Source organism: Ambystoma mexicanum, chromosome 11 (genome assembly GCF_040938575.1).
Source record: "Ambystoma mexicanum isolate Mex_15411 chromosome 11, UKY_AmexF1_1, whole genome shotgun sequence".
Lineage (NCBI taxonomy): Eukaryota > Metazoa > Chordata > Amphibia > Caudata > Ambystomatidae > Ambystoma > Ambystoma mexicanum.
This window is the reverse complement of record NC_090934.1, coordinates 89,739,672-89,759,310: the sequence shown is the minus strand read 5'-3', so window position 1 is coordinate 89,759,310 and position 19,639 is coordinate 89,739,672. Positions and strand designations below refer to the sequence as shown.

Below are 19,639 nucleotides of genomic sequence, written 5' to 3'. Positions count from 1 at the left end.
ACGTATGTTAGACCATTCTCGTGGTATCCTGACATCAAGATGAACCATCAGGGGAATGTCACACACCAACTGTAGGCAGGGGGGGCGGGGAGGGGCACTCTTCCTAAGGAACCTCTCATGGTCTTTTATGATGGGCTCTGTGGGCTTACAGCAGGAAAGTAGGTTACTGGAAAGTATTTTGTTCACCTGAGGGTAACCTTCCCATTGGAAGTGGGCCCTTCTCCACAAGCCTATCCATGATGGCTTCTTTTTCTGTTGGACCATACTTCTCTTTACCCTAGGGATCTCCTCTACCAGCAAACTGGTTAGTTCCGGAGTCCCATAGGATCCACGATTTTCTGGTGGTCCTTCTTTCAAATCTGGATTAGGGACGCTACCAACTACCTGTAGGTATAACGGGGTGGGGATATTCTTTCCCTTTGCCTCTTCTGACTCCTGGCCATGGGTTTCCCCTTAGGCCTAGGCTTGGCTAAGGCAGCCTGATCCTGAAACCTAATGTTTGAAGGGTCTGGTGAGTGTCTATCAGGACCTACGTCTTGAAGACTAAGCTCACGCAGAACTCTTCTAGGAAAATGTCTCCGGATTTCGACAGATGCCCTGACCATTTCACTAGACACAGCTCTCATGCCAGGTGCTACTGGAATATTGAGAAGAGGGGGCCTACAAGCCAACTGAGTACCCGCTCCGCCTCCCCCACAGTATCTCTGGCAAGAATCTGTGGGTTTAACATAGAGGGAGCTACATCAGTAGGACTGGACCCAGTGTTCCTAACAGACGTACCTGCACATGCTACCTGAACACTATCCTCCGAAGAAACATGACTAAGGGCTAGGACTGGGGTGGGAGCAGATGCTCCAGCACTACTAGGTTCCAAGGAATCTAGACTAACTTTAGATCATTCACCTGTAGGGACTTAATATAATGGGAAGGACACCCCTGCAAACTCTTCTTCCTCGTACTGCGGGAAAGCCAGACTTGCAGAGTGGACACCCGTGGTCTTAACCTTTCACTCGAGGTCCCTCTTCTTTTGGACACTTGCTTTACAAGTGTTACATGTCGCACTAGGTCAAGACACATAGGGAGGCTTGGAGAACCCACTCATGCTTGGGAGGACTAGTCCCACTACCCTGACCAGACTCTTGTGACATCCCCTTATTGAACATTTGTGGGCCCTCTTGGACATGGTTTTATCAGTAACCTTTCTCTTTCTGCTTCTTTCCCTCCTCCTGCTTACCCGAAGCAGGCTTGTCCTTATTGGAAACTCTGTGAGGCCCATAAGTCAGCAGCAATGGCCAACCTCTTAGGATTTAACCCCTTGGAGTCAGCCAAATGTTGCTTAAGCTCTGGGGAACATCAGGCAAACATATGCTGAAGCATGACCAAGTAGATCATGCCCTCAAGGTTGCATACATTGTTTTGTTGTGTACACTCTAAATCTCCTCCGGTATTGGGCAGGAGTCTTCCCAAACTTTAAGATTAGTTTGCTTAGGGTTTGTGAAATCTTGCCTCTCAGCTTTTGACATTTCTATAATGGCACTGCACTGAGAATGGGGGCAGTAGGCTGAGCAGCCATGCAATCCTATCAGCATTGGTTGAATTTTGTGTTTAGGTGGAACAATGGTCTCTCGTATCCAATCCCTGCATGTTGTACTGATCTCTTCAGCAAAACAAGTATGAGTACTACTTCAAATAAACACCCAGCCCTGTTAAAACATGCTAGTTTCAAATGTAACTAGCACACATACCTGCAACCTAAATATTGGAAAATGGCATGATTTTGAACTTGCAAATAGCTATTTGTCAGTTAAATTTGACCTTGCTGCAGAATCCCAATATAGGGCGCCACTTGCATAGTTAATCCTAGCATGTTGTCCGTCTGACAAACGAGCATAATGCATTAGGAAAAAAAATCTTTAAGGTTCTGATTGGTAACTTCTCTTCTGAAAATTCTTTCTTTGAAATATCCAGCCGCCTTGCTGGGACATGAAGACTTTAAATGGCACATGCACAACACCAGTTGGGGCTGTTCACTCCATTGGTGCTGTATGAGCTCTTTGCGGCACACATTGGAAGTAATCTGGTTTAAGTGGCGCTGCTTGTCCGAGAAATTAGTTCCTTGGATACCAAGTGGTGCAGCTGGATCTAGAAACATTCAAAGACAATTGAGTGGAGAGGCAACTTCAATCCGGCTGTATTGGGAGGGTGGCCGAAGGGAAAGGAGTCTCACCCAACAACCTTTGCAGTAACAAGTCTAGTTTTTTCCCTTCCTGTATGCCTCTGGTCTTTTTATCCCCCTCTCCGCTGCATTTCTTGCAATCACACCAAGTGTTTACTTTGCCATACCTGTCGATCTTGTGGCTAAACCATGACACAGCTGACCAGAATCCTCATGGGGGTAGAGTGTACAGACAGTAGCTATTAAACTTGCAAGGGTCTTCTTGACCCATCCTTTACTCACATTTATTACAGATTGTGGAAGACAGCTGCCATGGGGCACATCCATCTGTCATGCATAGAATGAGCCAGTACTCTGATCCCTGATAGCCATTGTCCTTATAAAAATGAAGTTTCCCACAGAGCTCCTACTCCACCACAATTGGTTCTCCCAGTGGGTGGGAAAAGCATCTGATACACCAACTCTTGGTTTGGAAGACAGGTGGTTGTGGGTGGCCTTGCATGTGCCTTTAAAGAGGCCAGCCTCTATTTAAGTTGCCATTGTTAAAGAACGGGTGAGTTTGTTTTTTGTGAAATAGCCTTTAAATGTGCCTGCTGTTCCCAAGCCAAAGAGGCTGAAATAGTCTAAAGTGTTTCTAAAAAATAAAAAAAAGCCAACAATACTCTGTGTATGTCTGTATTTACGGGTAGGAAACCGATTCTTTTAAATACTCACGGTTAGATCATTTGCATATACTCCCAATGTTGGTAGGTCAGAGGAATGGTATGGTTCTGCAAGATGATGAAACTGGGAGTTTTTGGTGTCGCGGCTGACAAAACCACATGTCTCAGTAGTCTTCTAAATGCATTCGTAAAACTGACCTATATAAAAATAGGTTCGCTGAAAGCATTTCATCCTTTCCTTGGGTGGCTTCAGTTTCCTAAAATCTTTTGTTACTGTTGCTTTTGTTGTTTATCTTACTGTTTTTTATTTTTTTTTCACATTCCTACAGGTGCGCAAGAATATCTCTGCTGTCTCTGCACCATCTCCGAAGCGTGCAAGATTGGAAAAGCCTTCAACCAGTAAAAACAGTCGAAGTATATTCCCATTCTTGGAAAGCTGAACAGTTCATAATAGACTATTCCAAATAACTATGTTTACAGGCCTTTATTGCACATGGCCTCCTTCATAGCAGAGAAAGCAAGACTTCCGAAACAATGGTGGTACTCGGGCAAAGCTCATTAATGGCCATCTACAAGCAGCAAGAGGAGCACCATCATTTTCCTTCCGTTTTCATACCCTTTGGGTATTCGAGGTCTTCAAATACAGGTGATTGCTTACTGTGATCCTGTGTCCATTTCTCTTCAGTTGAAGGTAGACCTATTTTTTGGTGATGCTGCACAATTGACACTACCTTCTACCAATCAAAGTGGCAAAGAACAGCCTTAGTGAATAGACATTTGGTGCGAAAGAACAGTACTGCTGAACATGTGGTTGGACTGAAGGGATTGCCAGTCCCTGTTTGTTGATATTGGAGCATGGATCAACCTTGCAGATCATTGACGTTTTTCTGTTTGTAGATCTTGACTGGGTTCGCTTGATACTTGGGTGAGAGAAGCACTTGTTTGAGGCTGTGGCTATAAGAGATTTATATTTATTTAGTGTTGTGGAAAGGAAGATTTGACCGGCAAGAGGGATTTGGCTAGTCGGTTTCTGTTTGTTAGCCCCTCTAAACTGACTTAAATAGAGCACTTACATTTACTTTTAACCTCATTAATGCTTGGCGGCCATGCCTCCTCCATGCTCTTCTGAACCTGTGAGTCACAAATGCCCGTTTCTCTTCTTGTCCTTCCCTGTGAAAGGGCGTTGTATATGTGTGACTCTAGGGTTTCTCTTTTGATTGGCAATCACTAGGCAAGGGAACCTTCAATGCAAAGTGCAAGCAGTGTGTTTGGCGAGCTCTCTACTGATAATCTACCTTTTCTATTCAGTACACTGCTACCTCACTAAATTGGGCCTGTACTTGACTCCCTATCTTCAGAGTCCAGCATTTCCATAGGTCTTTTTGTGCCACTCCTGTTCTATTAAAATGCTGTTGGTTTTGTCCAGCATTTTCATGCAGTGTTAAAATGAAAGCCCCTTTTTTATGTTTGAAACTAAACTGTCACATGAGTAGGTTAAGTATGGGATGTACAGTAAGCACAACCAGTTTACTTGTTTTTAAGCAAATGTATTTTAAATGTAAGGGACACTTGCTTGTGTTGTCTAATTTAACACACCATAGCAGTAATTGGAATGCATATTAAATATTCAGAGCTGTTTGGGGGACTCAATGATGGTGAAAATGATCCAATAATTGGCACCAGAGCAGCAAAGGGGGCTCCCCTTGAATTCTGGCATGTGAGATCTATTTTGGTTTGCAGCATAGATGTGGGCTGAATTATAAGACCGTGTTTGTTTAGAATGGTTGGGGTTTACTATATTGGAGCATTTGCATTCTTCTAAGCTCCAGCTCTTACCATGGACCATTGTGCTTTTGTTGGTGTAGTGTAATAATTGCTGCTGCAGTGTCTCGTGAAAATGAAATTGTATACACCTTTTATAAATGTGTTTCATGTCTGTAATGCTTCAAGTTATGAGGTGGATTGGGTGGATGAAGAGAGGTCCGCTGTGTAGTGTTTAACAGAGTAAGACGTTGGAGGGTAAAGCACTTGACATAAATCTACCCAACTTGCCCTGTCTATGCAAATGGTAAACCTCCCACGGCATTATTTGAAGCTGCTGGCCTTTCGGTAAAGATTGACCGAGGTGGGGGGCATAAGAGTAATGTTCATTTAGCTGAACTTAAAAACTCACCAGTGGAGTTCCTATCTTGGGAAACTATTTAAAACCCAGCAGTGCTCCTTTCTGTCTTGCCACACATTAATGATGCGGTTTGTTTTGTGGATGACTTGTGATGTACATTTTGTAATTTTATGCCAATATTCTAATGTATATTGATTTTATTTGTGACTGAAAGCTTTGTATATTGTAAAATTGTATAAATGTTTTGTATTTTATTGATACTGTTTTACAGTTTTTTAATAAAACCTATGGAGATTATTTATGCGTGTTATGACCTGCTATGCGGTGCAAGTGTTCTATACAAACCATCTTTGATCCCCATTGTCTTTCTTTGAAAAGAAATTGGTGCTTTCTGGCAGTTTTGTCCTCCCTCCATTCTGAAGCATGCCAGGGAACTTACATAGATTCAGTACAATGCAACTAACGAAAATGAGAATTTAAAATCCCCAACATGACAACCTCCTGCCAAATATTTTGCTACCACTCTTCCCTAGTAGCCCACTGCCCTAAGCATTGCTTTGAACTGTGCCTCAATGTAATTTTTTATTTGTTTTACAGCCGTTCAAAATATTCAAATTACTTCTACATCCCGTCCCCTCTTATTCATGTGGCATTATGTCTTTGAGTAATGGGACCAGAGCAAGATGTTGAGTAACAATATTAAAAATAAAATAAAACCTTGGTACGAGGGTACACTTAAGATATGGCAAGTCATTTATAACGCATCTGTACACAAGTATTTCTGGCCACAGATTACACTTGGGCCACACCCTGCAAATCATCAGCATTGCTCATGCTCCTGGGCCCCACCGCTAGTCCTTTTCTCTGTGCAGACTAGGTGGGAACGCAGCGCAACGCTGCACCCCAAATTGAAGTTTTTCCCCTTGCTTTTGTTGGGCCCTAGTATGAGGATGGATTTTCAGAACTCTCTGATGGCAGGTTCTCAGAGGCCACCGTCTTTAGTGAACAGGTTAGACTTTCATTTAAATTTTACTTAACTAGGTTGGAAAAATGCCTCTCTGACCCTGCTCTTAGAGGAGTTTCCCTACCTAAAACTATGGATCTGTCTTTGTCAGGGTGTTAAAAGTCAAAAACCGTCCATGTGTCCAAATGTTTTTTCGAGGGGATTGGGTCCTCAGACGTATTCCATATCTATGACCGTAATCACCACAGCTGTGCTGCTTTGGAAAATCTTCGGCGTCCTGCGTCGAAGGCATCGATACGCCGCCCTCGAGGACCTCCTCTGACGGCCAACGTCATTGAATGTTATGAGTAGGACGCGCGTAGCCTCAGTTCCGTTTTTTCGGCGAGCGTGTTCGCTTCGGGAATCTCGACGCGCCTCGACTCTTCTGTTGCTTTCTCGGTTCTTTGAACCTGTTTGTGAAATTTCTTCGTGAAGATGTCTACTTCGCTTCCACACCGCGTCCAGGCTTTAAGAAGTGCTGGGACTGTGGGTCCAAGATGTCGGTCACGGACTCGCACAACGCCTGCCTCTGGTGCCCCGGGGAGGCCCATGACACGGATGACTGTCGACTGCCAGTCGCTCACGTCCAGAGCCTTGCGGGAGTACAAGAAGTTATCGGTAGGTAAGGTGTCCAAGCCCTGGAAGTCGAGGTCTGCGGGGCTTTCGACGGACAACTCGAGGGGTGACTCTACGCGTTGAAGTCCAGTCGGTCTCGGTCCTGGAGTCGGTCTCGCCACTCCTCTGCCTCTTCGAGGCACTCCCGGAAGCGCCGTCATCGGTCGCCTTCCCCGTCCTCATCCGAGGACTCCGCCCGTCGGCAGGTCGCTTACCCCACCAAGCATGCGACACCGGAGGAATGGGCTTCCATCGGGAAGAAAATGTTGGCGATTCTCGAATCGCAGGGCACTGGTCCGTCCGTGCCTACGAGTGGTGTCGGTCGTGATCAGCCAAGAGATGCCGCTCGCATGCCTTTGGTCTCGGGTGGCCTTCGCGGGAAAGGTCCCGCTCGGACAAGGGGAATCGTTCTCGGCATGCCCGGTCCAGGTCCCGGTCCTAGACGCGCTTGAGACTGCGTGTACCTGTGCAGTCTTCGAGGAAGACATCGACGCCTGTGGCGCCGAGGAAGTCATTGACGCCGTCGGTGCCCAGGATGTCGAGGGAAACGCTCGGGGCTCTGCCTCCGTCGACGCCGTCGATGCTGTCGGCGCCGCGTCTGTCATCGACGCTGATTCACTCGACGCCAGCGCCGATTCACTCGACGCCTTTTGGGGCTATGTCGATGGGGGGACCCCGTGGCTCGGGGGAACCACCTAGAAAGGCTCTGGCCAAGGTCAAGCATGGCTTTGGTTCCAGTTCTGTGCTTTCTTATCGCCATCTGGAATTCATTTTGGAAGTGGATGAGGGCTCTGATGATGGCATGGAGCCTGACACGGTGCCTGACGAGATTCTCTCGGGCCATAGCCAGTTTGAGGACCTGAGGCAGTCCCTGCATGATGCTAGTGGGCTGGACACCTCTCCGGAGGTGGAGTTTTGTAGGCCTGAGCCTGGCACTCATGCCGATTCTTTGTACTGACGCCTTATGTCACGGGTCACCGAGTACTTAGGATGGTCTGCTCCCCCAGGGGAGTTTGTTCAGGATAACCTTACGGATATCCTCGACATTGGTCCACCAACTGACCCGGTACTGCTGTTTCATATGGCTCTACGGAGGAGGGTGGCGGCGGCGGCTTGGACTGCTCCAGAGTGTCTCCCGGCAGTGAGCGAGTCTTTGCTGCAAAAATACCGCCCAGCCAGTAGTGACCTCTGCTACTTGTCCAAGCACCCTTCTTCGGAGAGTTTGGTGGTGCAGGCGGCTACGGCCCCGGCAAAGCAGGCGTCGTACCCTACCATCCCTCCTGATAGGGATGACGAGCGTTTTGACGGCTGGGCGAAGAAAGTGTTTTCTGCAGGGGGTATGGCGCTTCAGGCGGCCAACTCCATCTGTGCCTTGTCTCATTTCACGCACACTCTGTGGAACTGTTTCCTTGGCGGCTGAACATATTCCCAAAGGGGATGAACGGATGGTTTCCTTGCCATGGTTCAGGATGGCAAGGATGCTATGTGTGAGGCCGTTCAGTCGGGTTTGGACATGGCAGATTGCGTCAGCCGGTCCATGGCGGCGAGCACCGTGATACGCAGGTTTGCGTGGTTGCAGAAGTCAGGGTTTGCTCCTGATGTGCAGGCCCGTCTCCTCAACATGCCTTTTGAAGGGGAACATCTTTTTGGCAGCAAGGCTGACGAGAGCCTTGAGTTTGCAGACCTCAAAAGCTGCAGCAAAGTCGTTGGGCGCTGCAGTGCGACAACCTCTGCCTTTTCGTCCTAGGGGACAGAAATGGAGGGGAGGTTCCTTTCGTTATTACTCATCCTTTGGTAAAACGAGAGGAGCTGCCAGTCAAAGGGGCCACCGTAGGAGTGCCAGAGGTGGAAAACAAGGTACTCGAGGTGCCAAGGCCGCTCGGGCTGTTGCCTCTTTGCTCTCAGGCAACGCCGCAGCCGCTTCAGCTCAGTCATGAGGCCATGTCGCATGGTTCGCCGGTTGGGGGAAGGCTGGCGCAACATCTTGCAGATTGGCACGCCATTACTTCAGATGTGTGGGTTCTGGAGATCATAACCCACGGCTACTGTCTTCCTTTACGGCAGAGGCCTCAAGACAATCCACCGGGGACTCTCTTTGAAGAGTCCGGATCTGCTCCTTGCGCAGGAAATTCAATCCCTGCTGGAGAAAGGCGCCATAGAACTGGTGCCTGTAGCGGAGAGGAACAAGGGATGGTATTCCCCTTATTTTTTGATTTCCAAGAAAGACGGTGGATTGCGACCCATCATGGACTTGCACGGTTTGAACAAACTCCTTAGGAAGGACAAGTTCAAGATGGTTACTCTTTCTCAAGTCCTCCAGGCCTTTCAACTTCAGGACTGGTTGGTGTCTCTCGACCTCAAGGACGCTTATTTTCATGTTCCGATCCATCCGAAGCACAAAAAGTACCTGAGGTTTGCGGTTGGCAACTCACACTTTCAGTTTCGGGTCCTGCCGTTCGGTTTGACCTCTGCCCGAGGGTCTTCACCAAGCTCATGGCAGTGGTGGCAGCGCACTTCAGGAAAGTGGGGATTCACATCTACCACTACCTGGACGATTGGTTGATCAGGGCGTGCTCTCCCGAGCAAGTCCTGGATCATCTGTCAGTCACCTGCCACTCCCTCCACAAGCTGGGCTTCTCCATCAACTTAAAGAAGTCCCATTTGACACCTACTCAGAGGCTCCAGTACATCGGAGCGGTGCTCGACACGTCCCTGGGACAGTGTTTTCCTCCCCAGGTGAGGGCTCGTCACATTCAGCAGATGGTGCACAAGTTTCAACTTGCCCAGACTCTCCCAGTGTTCGAGTTCTTGAGACTGCTCGGCCTCATGGCATCCTGCATTCTTCTGGTGCCAGAGGCCAGGTTGCGGATGAGATCTTTGCAATGGGCACTCAAGCTCCAGTGGTCTGTCCTCCGGCAGGATGTCGGACCCTGTTCAGGTGCCATCTTCGGTCGCCCAGGACCTTCTGTGGTGGGCCGATGAAGGCAATCTGATGAGGGGGGCTCCATTTTGGCTGCCCTGGCCGGAGGTGACGATCGTGACGGACGCATCCCTCACGGGATGGGGAGCTCATGCCAACGAGTTGAGTCAGCGGTCGTTGGTCTCCGTCAGAGTCCAGGCTCCATATCAATCTGTTGGAGCTGAGGGCCGTCAGGCTAGCCCTGAAGGCTTTTCTGCCGACTGTGCGAGAAAAGAATGTCCTGATCCTGACGGACAACACGGTTGCCATGCACTACCTCAACAAAAAGGGGGGGCAGGGTCACTTCCTCTGTGCAGGGAGGCGATGCAGCTCTGGTTCTGGGCAATCCAGCAGGAAGTTTCGATCTCGGCAGATCATCTGGCAGGAGACAAACGAGACAGCGGATGCTCTGAGCAGGCAGAGCGCGATCTCTCACGAGTGGGAGTTGGCTCAGGAGATTCTCCTGGAGATCTTCGCCCTTTGGGGGACCCCTCAAGTGGATCTCTTCACCTCCAGTGTCAACCGGAAGTGTGGATAGAATTCTCGCGAGCAGAACCTCTCAAACAGAGCCTTAGGAGACGCGTTCGTGGTGGAGTGGTCATTCCCACTGCTGTACGCGTTTCCTCCAGTCCCCGTCATCCCGCAAGTACTGCGCAGCTTCGGTTCCCGGATAATCCTCATTGCTCCAGCGTGGGCCCGGAGGACGTGGTACCCGGACCTTCTCGACTTGTCCATCTGCCCTCCACGTCGTCTTCCCTACCGAGACGATCTGTTCTCACGGGAGTGGGGGTCAGGGTCTCTATCCAGAGGTCAGGTCCCTCAACCTTCACGCTTGGTTTCTGAAAGGTTGAGGTATAAGGATTGGGACCTCCCTGAAGATGTGATGGAGGTGTTGCTTTCGGCCAGAAGGCCCGCAACAAAGTCCCTGTACCATTGCCGTTGGAGGAAGTTCTGCGACTGGTGCAGGGTTAAGAATGTGGATCCTTTTGCATGTGAAATTCCCATGGTTCTGTCTTTTGCTTTCTTTGGCCCATAGGGGCCTTCAAGTGGGTACCATTAAAGGTTACCTGGCGGCGCTGTCCATATTTAAGCGCTCGTCTGAAGAGTGTTCCTATTTTTAAATTCCTTTTTATTTCTCAGTTTCTGAAAGGGCTCACTAATGTGTTCCCTCCGTCACCTTTCCAGGTGCCTGGTTTGGATTTGAACCTTGTTCTCAAGTTTCTGATGGGTGCTCCGTTTGAGCCTTTGCATTCATGCCCTTTGAGACTGTTAACTCTGAACTGTATTTTTAGTTGCGGTCACTTCCGCTCGCAGAGTGAGTGAGTTACAGGCACTTTCAGTTAAGCCACCCTTCACTGTGTTTCATAAGGACCGGGTTGTCCTTAGAGTTCGTCCTTTTCTTCCGAAGGTGGTGTCGGAATTTCATTTAGGCCAGAAGGTTGTTCTTCCGCCATTTTATCCTCCTCCACATCCTGGTAAGGAAGAGGAGAGGCTCCATAGGCTTGATCCTAGGAGAGCGTTAAGATTTTATATTTCACGCATGTCCCGGGTCAGAGTGGACGATCAGCTCTTTATTGGTTACACTGGAAAGCGTTTGGGACAGGCTGTGACGAAACAGACTGTCTCGCTGGATTATTTTGGCTATCTGAGTGTTACCACTTAGCAGGTAAGGATCCACCGGTCGGCTTATGGGCCCATTCTACCAGGGGTATGGCTGCCTCTACTGCCCTGCAGAGGGATGTTCCTATTCGTAACATCTGTGATGCAGCCACCTGGGCTTCGGTACATACTTTTGTACGTCACTATTCCCTCGATTCCATCCGGGGCCAGGATCTGGCCTTTGTCAAGGCGGTCCTTTACTCCGCAATTTAATTGGGCATGCTAAATTTCTGTTTTCTAAATTCTTTTTCCCACCTCCTTGCATTGGTACTGCTTAGAACAAGTTACTCTCTTACCTGGTAACGTTCTTTCGATGGGATGGTCCGATGTCGTATTCCATATCGCTCCCTCACTAGCTTCCCCGCTAAAGAATTTCTTATGCGATTGCAGCTTACGTTTCCGCAAGGCTTTGTGTGTCAGACTGGCAGAAGACTGGTGGCACACGTTCTGGGAAAAAAGTACAACTGAGGCAACGGGCGTCATGCGTCCTACTTATAACATCCAGTGACGTCGGCCGTCGGAGGAGAACCTCGAGGGCGGCGTATCAACGTCATCGACGCAGACGCCGAAGATTTTCCGAAGCAGCACAGCTGTGGTGATTACTGTCATAGATATGGAATACATCGTCGGACCATCCCATCGAAAGAACGTTACCAGGTAAGAGAGTAACTTGTTCATCCTGACCATCGGACTACAAACAAAATCGGAAAGTTACAAGGGAAATGTCTTTTAACCTGATGTTTGCAAATTGTGTTCTTAAATAAAAATAGAATGGCTCCAACGTAAGTGTTCTCCAAAAATGGAAAGGACCTTAATTTCAGATGGCGATTCCTTGTCCCTGGATTCTTTACTGGTATCGCAAATATCTGTCGAACATTTCCTTGTGTCTTGCTTGGCCTACAACAAATCCTGCTAGATCAACTGTTAAACCTTGGAAGTACTTCTTTGACAAAAGCTCCTTCTTTGTTAAACAAAACACTGTTTCTGCTTGACACTCCTTGTAGGTTTGCAATTTGCCTTGTAAGTCCCCTGCCAGGACTTCTCTTGTGCTTTTCAACTGCGTGGTGCATGCTTTGCCAGGACTATATATCTATATCGCGGTAGCTATGGTTAAGTTGGTGTTTCCATAGGAATAGCATTTTTTGGGTGGCTTATAACTTTGCTCCCTCTGGACGAATCCTCACCAAACTTTGCAAGTATATGGCCCACTCTGAATTTTATTGCAAAGTTTGGAGAGGTTTGGTCCAGGGGGGGCTAGTTATAGGGGGGTCCCAAAACTTGTGTTTTTTCCCACAGACATAATGGAAAAAAACTTTGCGCATGCCTACAGCTCAAACCGCTGGACGGATTTACACCAAATTTAAATGACCAAAACGTAAGGCAAAAAAATTTGTGATATCTCTGTTCGCTCCGCGGATGGACTTCCCGGTTCGCTCCGCAGACAGCGCCCCGATTGGCCGAGCAGCTTGTGTGATGTCCGCGGACATGCAACGTGTTCGCTGATTGGACGGCGTCGGATTTTCTGTGGCGCCCACCATCTTGCATTCGCCGTTGACCGCGGACAGTGCGGTGAAACTTGGATTAAAAATTGTATTTAGTGGAGTGTGTAAGAGTGTTTGGGGAGGGTGGGGGAGTATGAGATGGGTTCAGTGTTCTGTTTTTTTATGTGCTAGACGCTTTTGTTATGTTCGATTTGTCTGCGGACAACACAGCTGTTCTGAAATTTTGTAAATAAACTAAATGGTGGGGTGTTCTGAGGATGGAGTATGTGTCCGTTTTGTTCGCAAGCAAGCTAAAACTGAGCTAAGAACACTCGCGGTGTCCTTAAATGTTTGTGCATAAACAAAATGGGGGTGTCCTGAGGACGCTGTCCGTATAGTACTCTGGCAAGTTGAATGTGTTCTAAGAACACTCGGGGTGTCCCGAAATGTTTGCAATTAAACAAAATGGGTGTTCTGAGAACGCTGTTCGTATTGTTCGTTGTCAGGTTGAAAGTGTTCTAAGAACCCTCCTTATGTCCGCTGATAGTACAATTTCCTATGGGCCTTACCCGACTTTTTGTCCACTAAAACGATAAATCAGGCTGCTGTGCACCGACATTATGTGATAATCCTATCACTTGCGCCATCGACCTGGCTGGCCTCCTTTTGCGACACTAAATCGTTTGTCCCGCCCTTAAGCCTGACATCAAAGCATTCATATTCCCCGCCCCTCTCTGTGACGTTACAGGGTGCGTAGCCAAACGCGCTGTCGTCTCCAGTCCTATGTGACTTTACACAGAACCCGGAAAACAACACACGTCATCTCACAACACAGCGTGCCACAATTCGGAATATGAAACTATGGTTTAAAAGTAAACAGCAAGATTGTACATTTGGTAAAGTACATTTATTTCACATCAAATGTTTAGAGAATATTCAGCGATTTGCATTTCTTTGCTGTCGATCAGCAAAAGTTCATCTTGAGCCACGCGCTGTTCCTTTGTGGTACACAGGCTGTTGGTTTATGATAAAAGAAGCAAATGGTCGCACTGATAATCAGAAGGCTGCTCCAACAACGAGGCATTAGACCTCCATAATGGTTGGTATGTTGCTTCTAGCCGCTTGTACTGCGTAAGGGCATATTGGTCCTTGGCGATTGTCCCATAAAATGGTGAAGGTCATGAAGCTGCTTACATGGAGCTGCACCTGGCAGTTAAAGAAACCATCGGATGGGGTCCGAAAATCGTGGCATTGACAATACGGAAGGAAGTACCTGTTTTAAAAAACATAAATTAGTCTCACCAGCCGATCTTCATTAAAAATATTCATTTTATTTATTAGGGCGTGAATCTATTTGTTAGCGAGGATAGTGCAATGGAGTATGTTAACTTATTCCCATTAACCCACCCTCTGTCCTCTGCCTTTTTCAGAGCCCTCTAAGCGACAGGGGACCAATTTGGCGGTGATAGTGCGCGGTAGAAAACACTATGCCACATTGAACGAACAAGTACAACTTAACCGGGCTTTAACGCCACGCTATTATTATATTCCGGTATAAAATAATCTAAAGGGTTACTTACGTTATATATTGGCATTTTCCATTGTCTAAGGGTAGTGCAGTCCCAAAATACGACTCTGTCTGTGCCAACGATCTTTCTCATAGTGATATAATATATAAAGGTGGTTTCGTTTCAGAAATGTCATCCTTATCGTGTCTTACGTTTTTGCAACACTCCTTCAAAAGAAGTCTTTTGGCACGATCCCTGTCTGTCAAGGTCAAAAAACAATAGAACCTTATAGTGCGAGTCGTGGGCCTCTCCGGCACGCGAGCAAAAAATGGAAGCACCTGACCTTCACTGTAAACGACCATAAATTCTTAGTTTGCAACATTCTGTGTACAGCCATCTCTGAGAAATTGCTTTTTACACTCCATCTTTGTATATTGTTTGCGTGCTAATAAAAAAACTTTAACGGGACGTTATGGTTCCAAGTAAAACCGAAAAACCCCTGAAATTCGCCAGTTATGGTAAGCTAAGCAACCATAAATCGCGCCACCACCGTGCACTGCTAAGACTAACACCCATGACATCAAAGATGACATCACAAATGTCATTGATGACATCACATTTGTATGTACTTTTCATGAAATGTGTACAAGGGATTCTTATTATAATGTTGCGAAAAAAAAGTGTCAAGGATCATTGCAATAAATATCATATCCTAATTAGTGCTTTGAACGATGCATTGATATAAATAGCATTCTATTATGGGGTTCTATCTAGTATACTAAGCTACTAATGCAGAAACATAGCATTGTGTGCAGCATACAAGATGAAGGTATAATATTCGTAATGTTAATATGTTGAATAATGAAATTGTTTTAATAGATTTGTGTACTGTGAAATATGTAATAAGTAGCTAATAAAACCCATGTATTACATAATTGCATTACTATAGAGAAAACACAGAGACAAGAACACATACCAATATACATATACACAGGGTAAATGGCAGCTTTGAACAGAGAAATCATCATTTATTTGCATGAAAATAATGCTGTCTTTAAAGCTTGTGTCTTCCCCTATGTATATGTTTCATATGATGTGACTGGACTCTAAGGGAATTACTATAAGAACCTACTTGTAGGATACGTCTACAAATAAAATACAATTTTTAGTTTGACTGTTACTGAAGAAAACCGTGTGGCTTAGCTGTAGGCAATGAGGGAATGGCACAGAGAGTGAAGTGGAAATGGTAGAAGGGCTGTCCAAGAGTTACGCGGTCTGCGGACACTGCGGCTGTCTGTGGACAGGGCGTGCTACATCCGGGGTTTTCCAGCAAATCCAGCATGGAAAGAAGACTGTAGGGATCAGCCAATCAGATGTTGAGGTTGTGGATTTGTGTTGAAAGAGACTGTGTAGTGAAGATGGCAGAAGTGGAGAAAGTCAGGGTGTTGGTGCTTGGAGATGTTTGCATGGTTTACAACAGTTTGCTCAATGCAGGCATGTTGCAAATAATGTTGATGTTCAAGGAGGGGAGGTGGTGTGGAGCACTGTGCCTGATTGCAATGTACAGGGAATTGTAAAAGTTTGTGAAGATATGGGCAGGATGAACAGTCCCCATGTGTTAGTTTTGCACTATGGTGCTTTCCATATGGGCTATGTCAGTGCCCCTACTTTGTTGGCAGATTTGGAACACTTGGTTCAAGCAGTAATTAACATCCTTCCAAATGCCAAAGTAATTGTTTCTGGATTACTACCTAGGGCAATATGGGACAATAGTTCAGTTTTTTTTGTCCTCAGCAAAACAATGCTAGGTGTGTAATCAACCGAGGCATGTGTAACGCTCACCTGATTCCCACGGAGGCGCAGGTCTGGCTTCGGGACTCTGAAGATGGACAGGAAGGGCCCTCAACTCTGGCTTCTCCGGCTCGCAGGAATATTCCCCAGTGCGTGAAAAGGGAGTATTACCTACTGACTGAGTTATGCTCAAGCCTCCCACTCTCTTCCAACCCTCCACGATACCCTTCCACGATTCCCCGTGAAGTCTCACCTTAGGGTCTGAAAGGACGAGCTCTCCATCCTGCTTCTGACGCAGGGGCGCGTTGAACCCAGTTACTTCACTGGATTGAGGTTGAATGGGAGTTCAGGTAAGCTTGATTATACTGGTAAGGCACTGTAAAAGTTCTGTTGCAAGTTCGAAAGTTCAAGCTTTAAATAATAATGTTCATTGCCTTTTTTCAGGTGATGAATGAAGATTCCTTTGGAAACTCCTTGCAATTAAGCGCTGATGTTGATGTCTTTTCCCCATAGGGGCCGGGGTCCTGCTTGGAAGCAGCAAGACCCGAAATGAAATGGGAATGACCCAACAGGTAAGTCTTAGAAGGAAACTGAGCTTTTCCTATTCCCTTCCTTCTCTCACCTCTTATTCTTGTCTTTTTCTCTAGTCTCTGGGAAGTGGCTGTGTGTCCGGATGATCGCTGCTGAAGATGGAGGAACCCAGGAAAGGTGAGTGAAATGCAGCGCTGCAGCGATCATAACGAAATGCTTTTAAAAATGATGTCTTCCCTTTCAGGATCGTCGGTGGTGTCTCCGTGGTGCAGATTAGCTGGTAGGTCTCTTGTCTCCCTTTTGCAGGTGACCCAGGATGCTGACAGGCGTGGCTGAAGTCCAGATGCAGGAGCTGACACGGTGAGCGTCCAGCTGCGAGGAGCAGAACAACGCGAAGCATGAGTTGCTGATCGGGTGTGGTTTAAATAGCTTTGGAAGAAGTTCCAAAAGTGTATCCTTCCTCCGATCAGGTATGTATCCTTCCCCGACCACACCCGGGTGGAAAGTAATCCCACAGGTAAAGTAGTTCCATTCAGGCCTCAAGAGGGCCTGGATGTGGCAGCATGGTCTGCATCAGGTAAGTGCACATTAAAACACTTGAACACATGTCTAGCTTTATGAGCCTGGCGCCTAAGGCGCCAGGACAGGGGTCCAACATGAGCCTGGCGCCTAAGGCGCCAGGACTGCGTCCAAAGGGCCCCAGCTTGGGCCCGCTGGCGCTCCCCTGGGGGAAATGATGCCTGCCTCTGGGGTTGCTGGGTCGGACCTGGCTCCTTGGAGGTAGGCATCATGACAGCATGTGTGCCTTCATGCTTAGAGCTGGTATGTTCTTCTGTAATAATGAGAATATTGATTCCATTAATGCTGTTTATTTTAAAGAAGATGGCATTTACTTATTTTTTGGGGGGAAATGCCATGCTGTTTTGGAATGTAAGGGTTGCTTTGGAGAAGGTTATGTGAAGATTTTAGGAGTAAAGTAAGAAAAGAAAACAAAATACAAAATAACAGGTGTCTGTCAAGTAGCTGCAAAAAAAAGTCTCTTTTCAGAGCCAACCTCAAAGGGGAAATGGGGCACACTATTTAAATTTACATTCACCACGATCAGATTTTCGATATGTTCGCGGACATGGCGGTAGTCCGCAGACATCAAAATCACTAGCTAGGGGTTCAGTATGTTCTATGTTGCATGTATTTAAAGTCAGGGATATTACGGTTAAGTTGTGCTACTAAAAACCTATGAAATTCAGTGAGAAAACTTTGTTAAAGGGACGTTATGATTCAAAGTAAAACCGAAAACCCCCTGAAATTCGGCATTTATGGTAAGATAAGCAACCATAACTCGCGCCACCGTGCATTGCTAACACTAACACCCAGGACATCAAAGATGACATCACAAATGTCACTGATGACATCACATGTGCATTTACTTTTCATGAAAACTCTGTACAAGGGATTCTTATAATGCTGACCAAAAACTGTCAAGGATCATTGGGATAAATATCATGAGCTAATTAGTGCATTAAGCAATGCATTGATATAAATAGCATTCTATTATGAAGTTCTATCCAGTATACTAAGCTACTCATTCAGAAACATAGGCAGTGTGTGCAGCATACATGATGAAGGTTCCATATTCATAATCTTGCCATGTTGAATAGTGAAATAACTGCTTTCTTATTAGAGTTTTGCGTACTGTGAAACATGTAATAAGTAGATAATAAAACCCACTTAATACATAATTATTACAGACAAAACAGAGACAACACATACAAATATGAGTATATACAGGGACAGTGAAGTAAACAAAAAAGCAGAAGTAGTAGCAGAAAGAGTTCATAACCTAACTGTCTTTATGCAGAGAAACTATTGCTCTGTTTCAAAGCTGCTACTTACCATATGTATGTGTGTCACATGATGTGACTGCACCCAAAGGAAAGGAGAGTGAGTCCAATGTATACGAATATGAGCATATACAGGGAAGGTAGAGTAATAAAAATAAAACTATGAGAAAGTACTGATAACCCTAATGATTATCTTCATGCACAGAAAGGATTGCTCTCTTTCAAGCCTGTCTTCCACTATGTATATGTTTCATATGTCACTTGACCCTAAGTCTACAAATATAGTACCTTTTCAATTTTTACTTCCTGACTGTTACTGAAGAAAACTATGTGGCCTAGATATTTCAGTAAAGGGATAAAAGGGAGAGCCAGACATGTGATGTCATCAATGACATTTGTGATGTCATCTTTGATGTCCTGGGTGTTAGTGTTAGCAGAGTGGCGCGAGTTATGGTTGCTTATCTTACCATAACTGCCGAATTTCAAGGGTTTTTTGGGTTACTTTGAACCATAACGTCCCTTTAACAAAGTTTTTTCACTGATATATATGTATACATACGTGTGTATGTATATTCCTCTTTACATCAAAGTAGCATATACCTTTCCTTGGCTTGGTATATCTACTTGTTTCTCTGTTCTTTTTAAACTTTCCCCATAATTTGCATCCATTTCTTATTGGGGTTCCGGTTGGCAATCTGCACTATTGTTTCTCAAACAGTCTTCTTGTTCCTGCACTTTCTGTAACTTCACAATGTTCAAATTCTCTTTGGCCTCTCCTCAGGCAGACTCACAAGCCATGTGTAGCGGTTTTGGTCTTCCTTGCGCTTATGCTGCATTTCTTTGCCACTTGCTTCCCACTCAATTTCTCCAGCTTCCCTCACAGCTCTGCTCCTGCACGCTGGCTTCTCCTCGGCTCCAGGTAAGAACAAAACTGCTTCTCCTGGCTGCTGGATGCCCAGGAACCCTCTTGCGGTCCCTGGTGTCTCCACGGCATGCCTTGCTCGCACCATATTTCTGTCCTCTGATGGCGAGCTCTTCTGCTCTGCCACACCGGCTTGCATCTCCAGCTTCCGCACACACCAACTTGTGTCTCCAGCTTCTGTCCGCCATCAATGGAGATGTCACCTTCTCCTGAGCTCACTTCCATAGTTTGGTTACCATTTTTAAAGATCCCGCGCACAGGTGTTTCCATCCAACAACTAGCGCGCTCATTACACTTCACATTCTGCTACTCTATCAATTCCTTCATCCTCCTCGTTTCAGTACTTAGATGGTTGTGGGAATATAAGAC

General features: G+C 46.4%; 1 protein-coding gene across 1 annotated transcript in view; it reads left to right on the top strand.

Annotated features, from left to right (window-relative positions):
* The window catches only part of CLSPN (claspin), a 503,683-nt gene extending 498,428 nt beyond the window's left edge, over nucleotides 1-5,255 (top strand). Inside the window, exon 25 of the mRNA XM_069622600.1 lies at nucleotides 3,168-5,255. Within this exon, the coding sequence (XP_069478701.1) occupies nucleotides 3,168-3,278 (111 nt within the window). The 3' untranslated portion in view covers nucleotides 3,279-5,255. The remainder of the gene's footprint in view (nucleotides 1-3,167) is intronic.
* The last annotated feature ends 14,384 nt before the right edge of the window (nucleotides 5,256-19,639 follow it).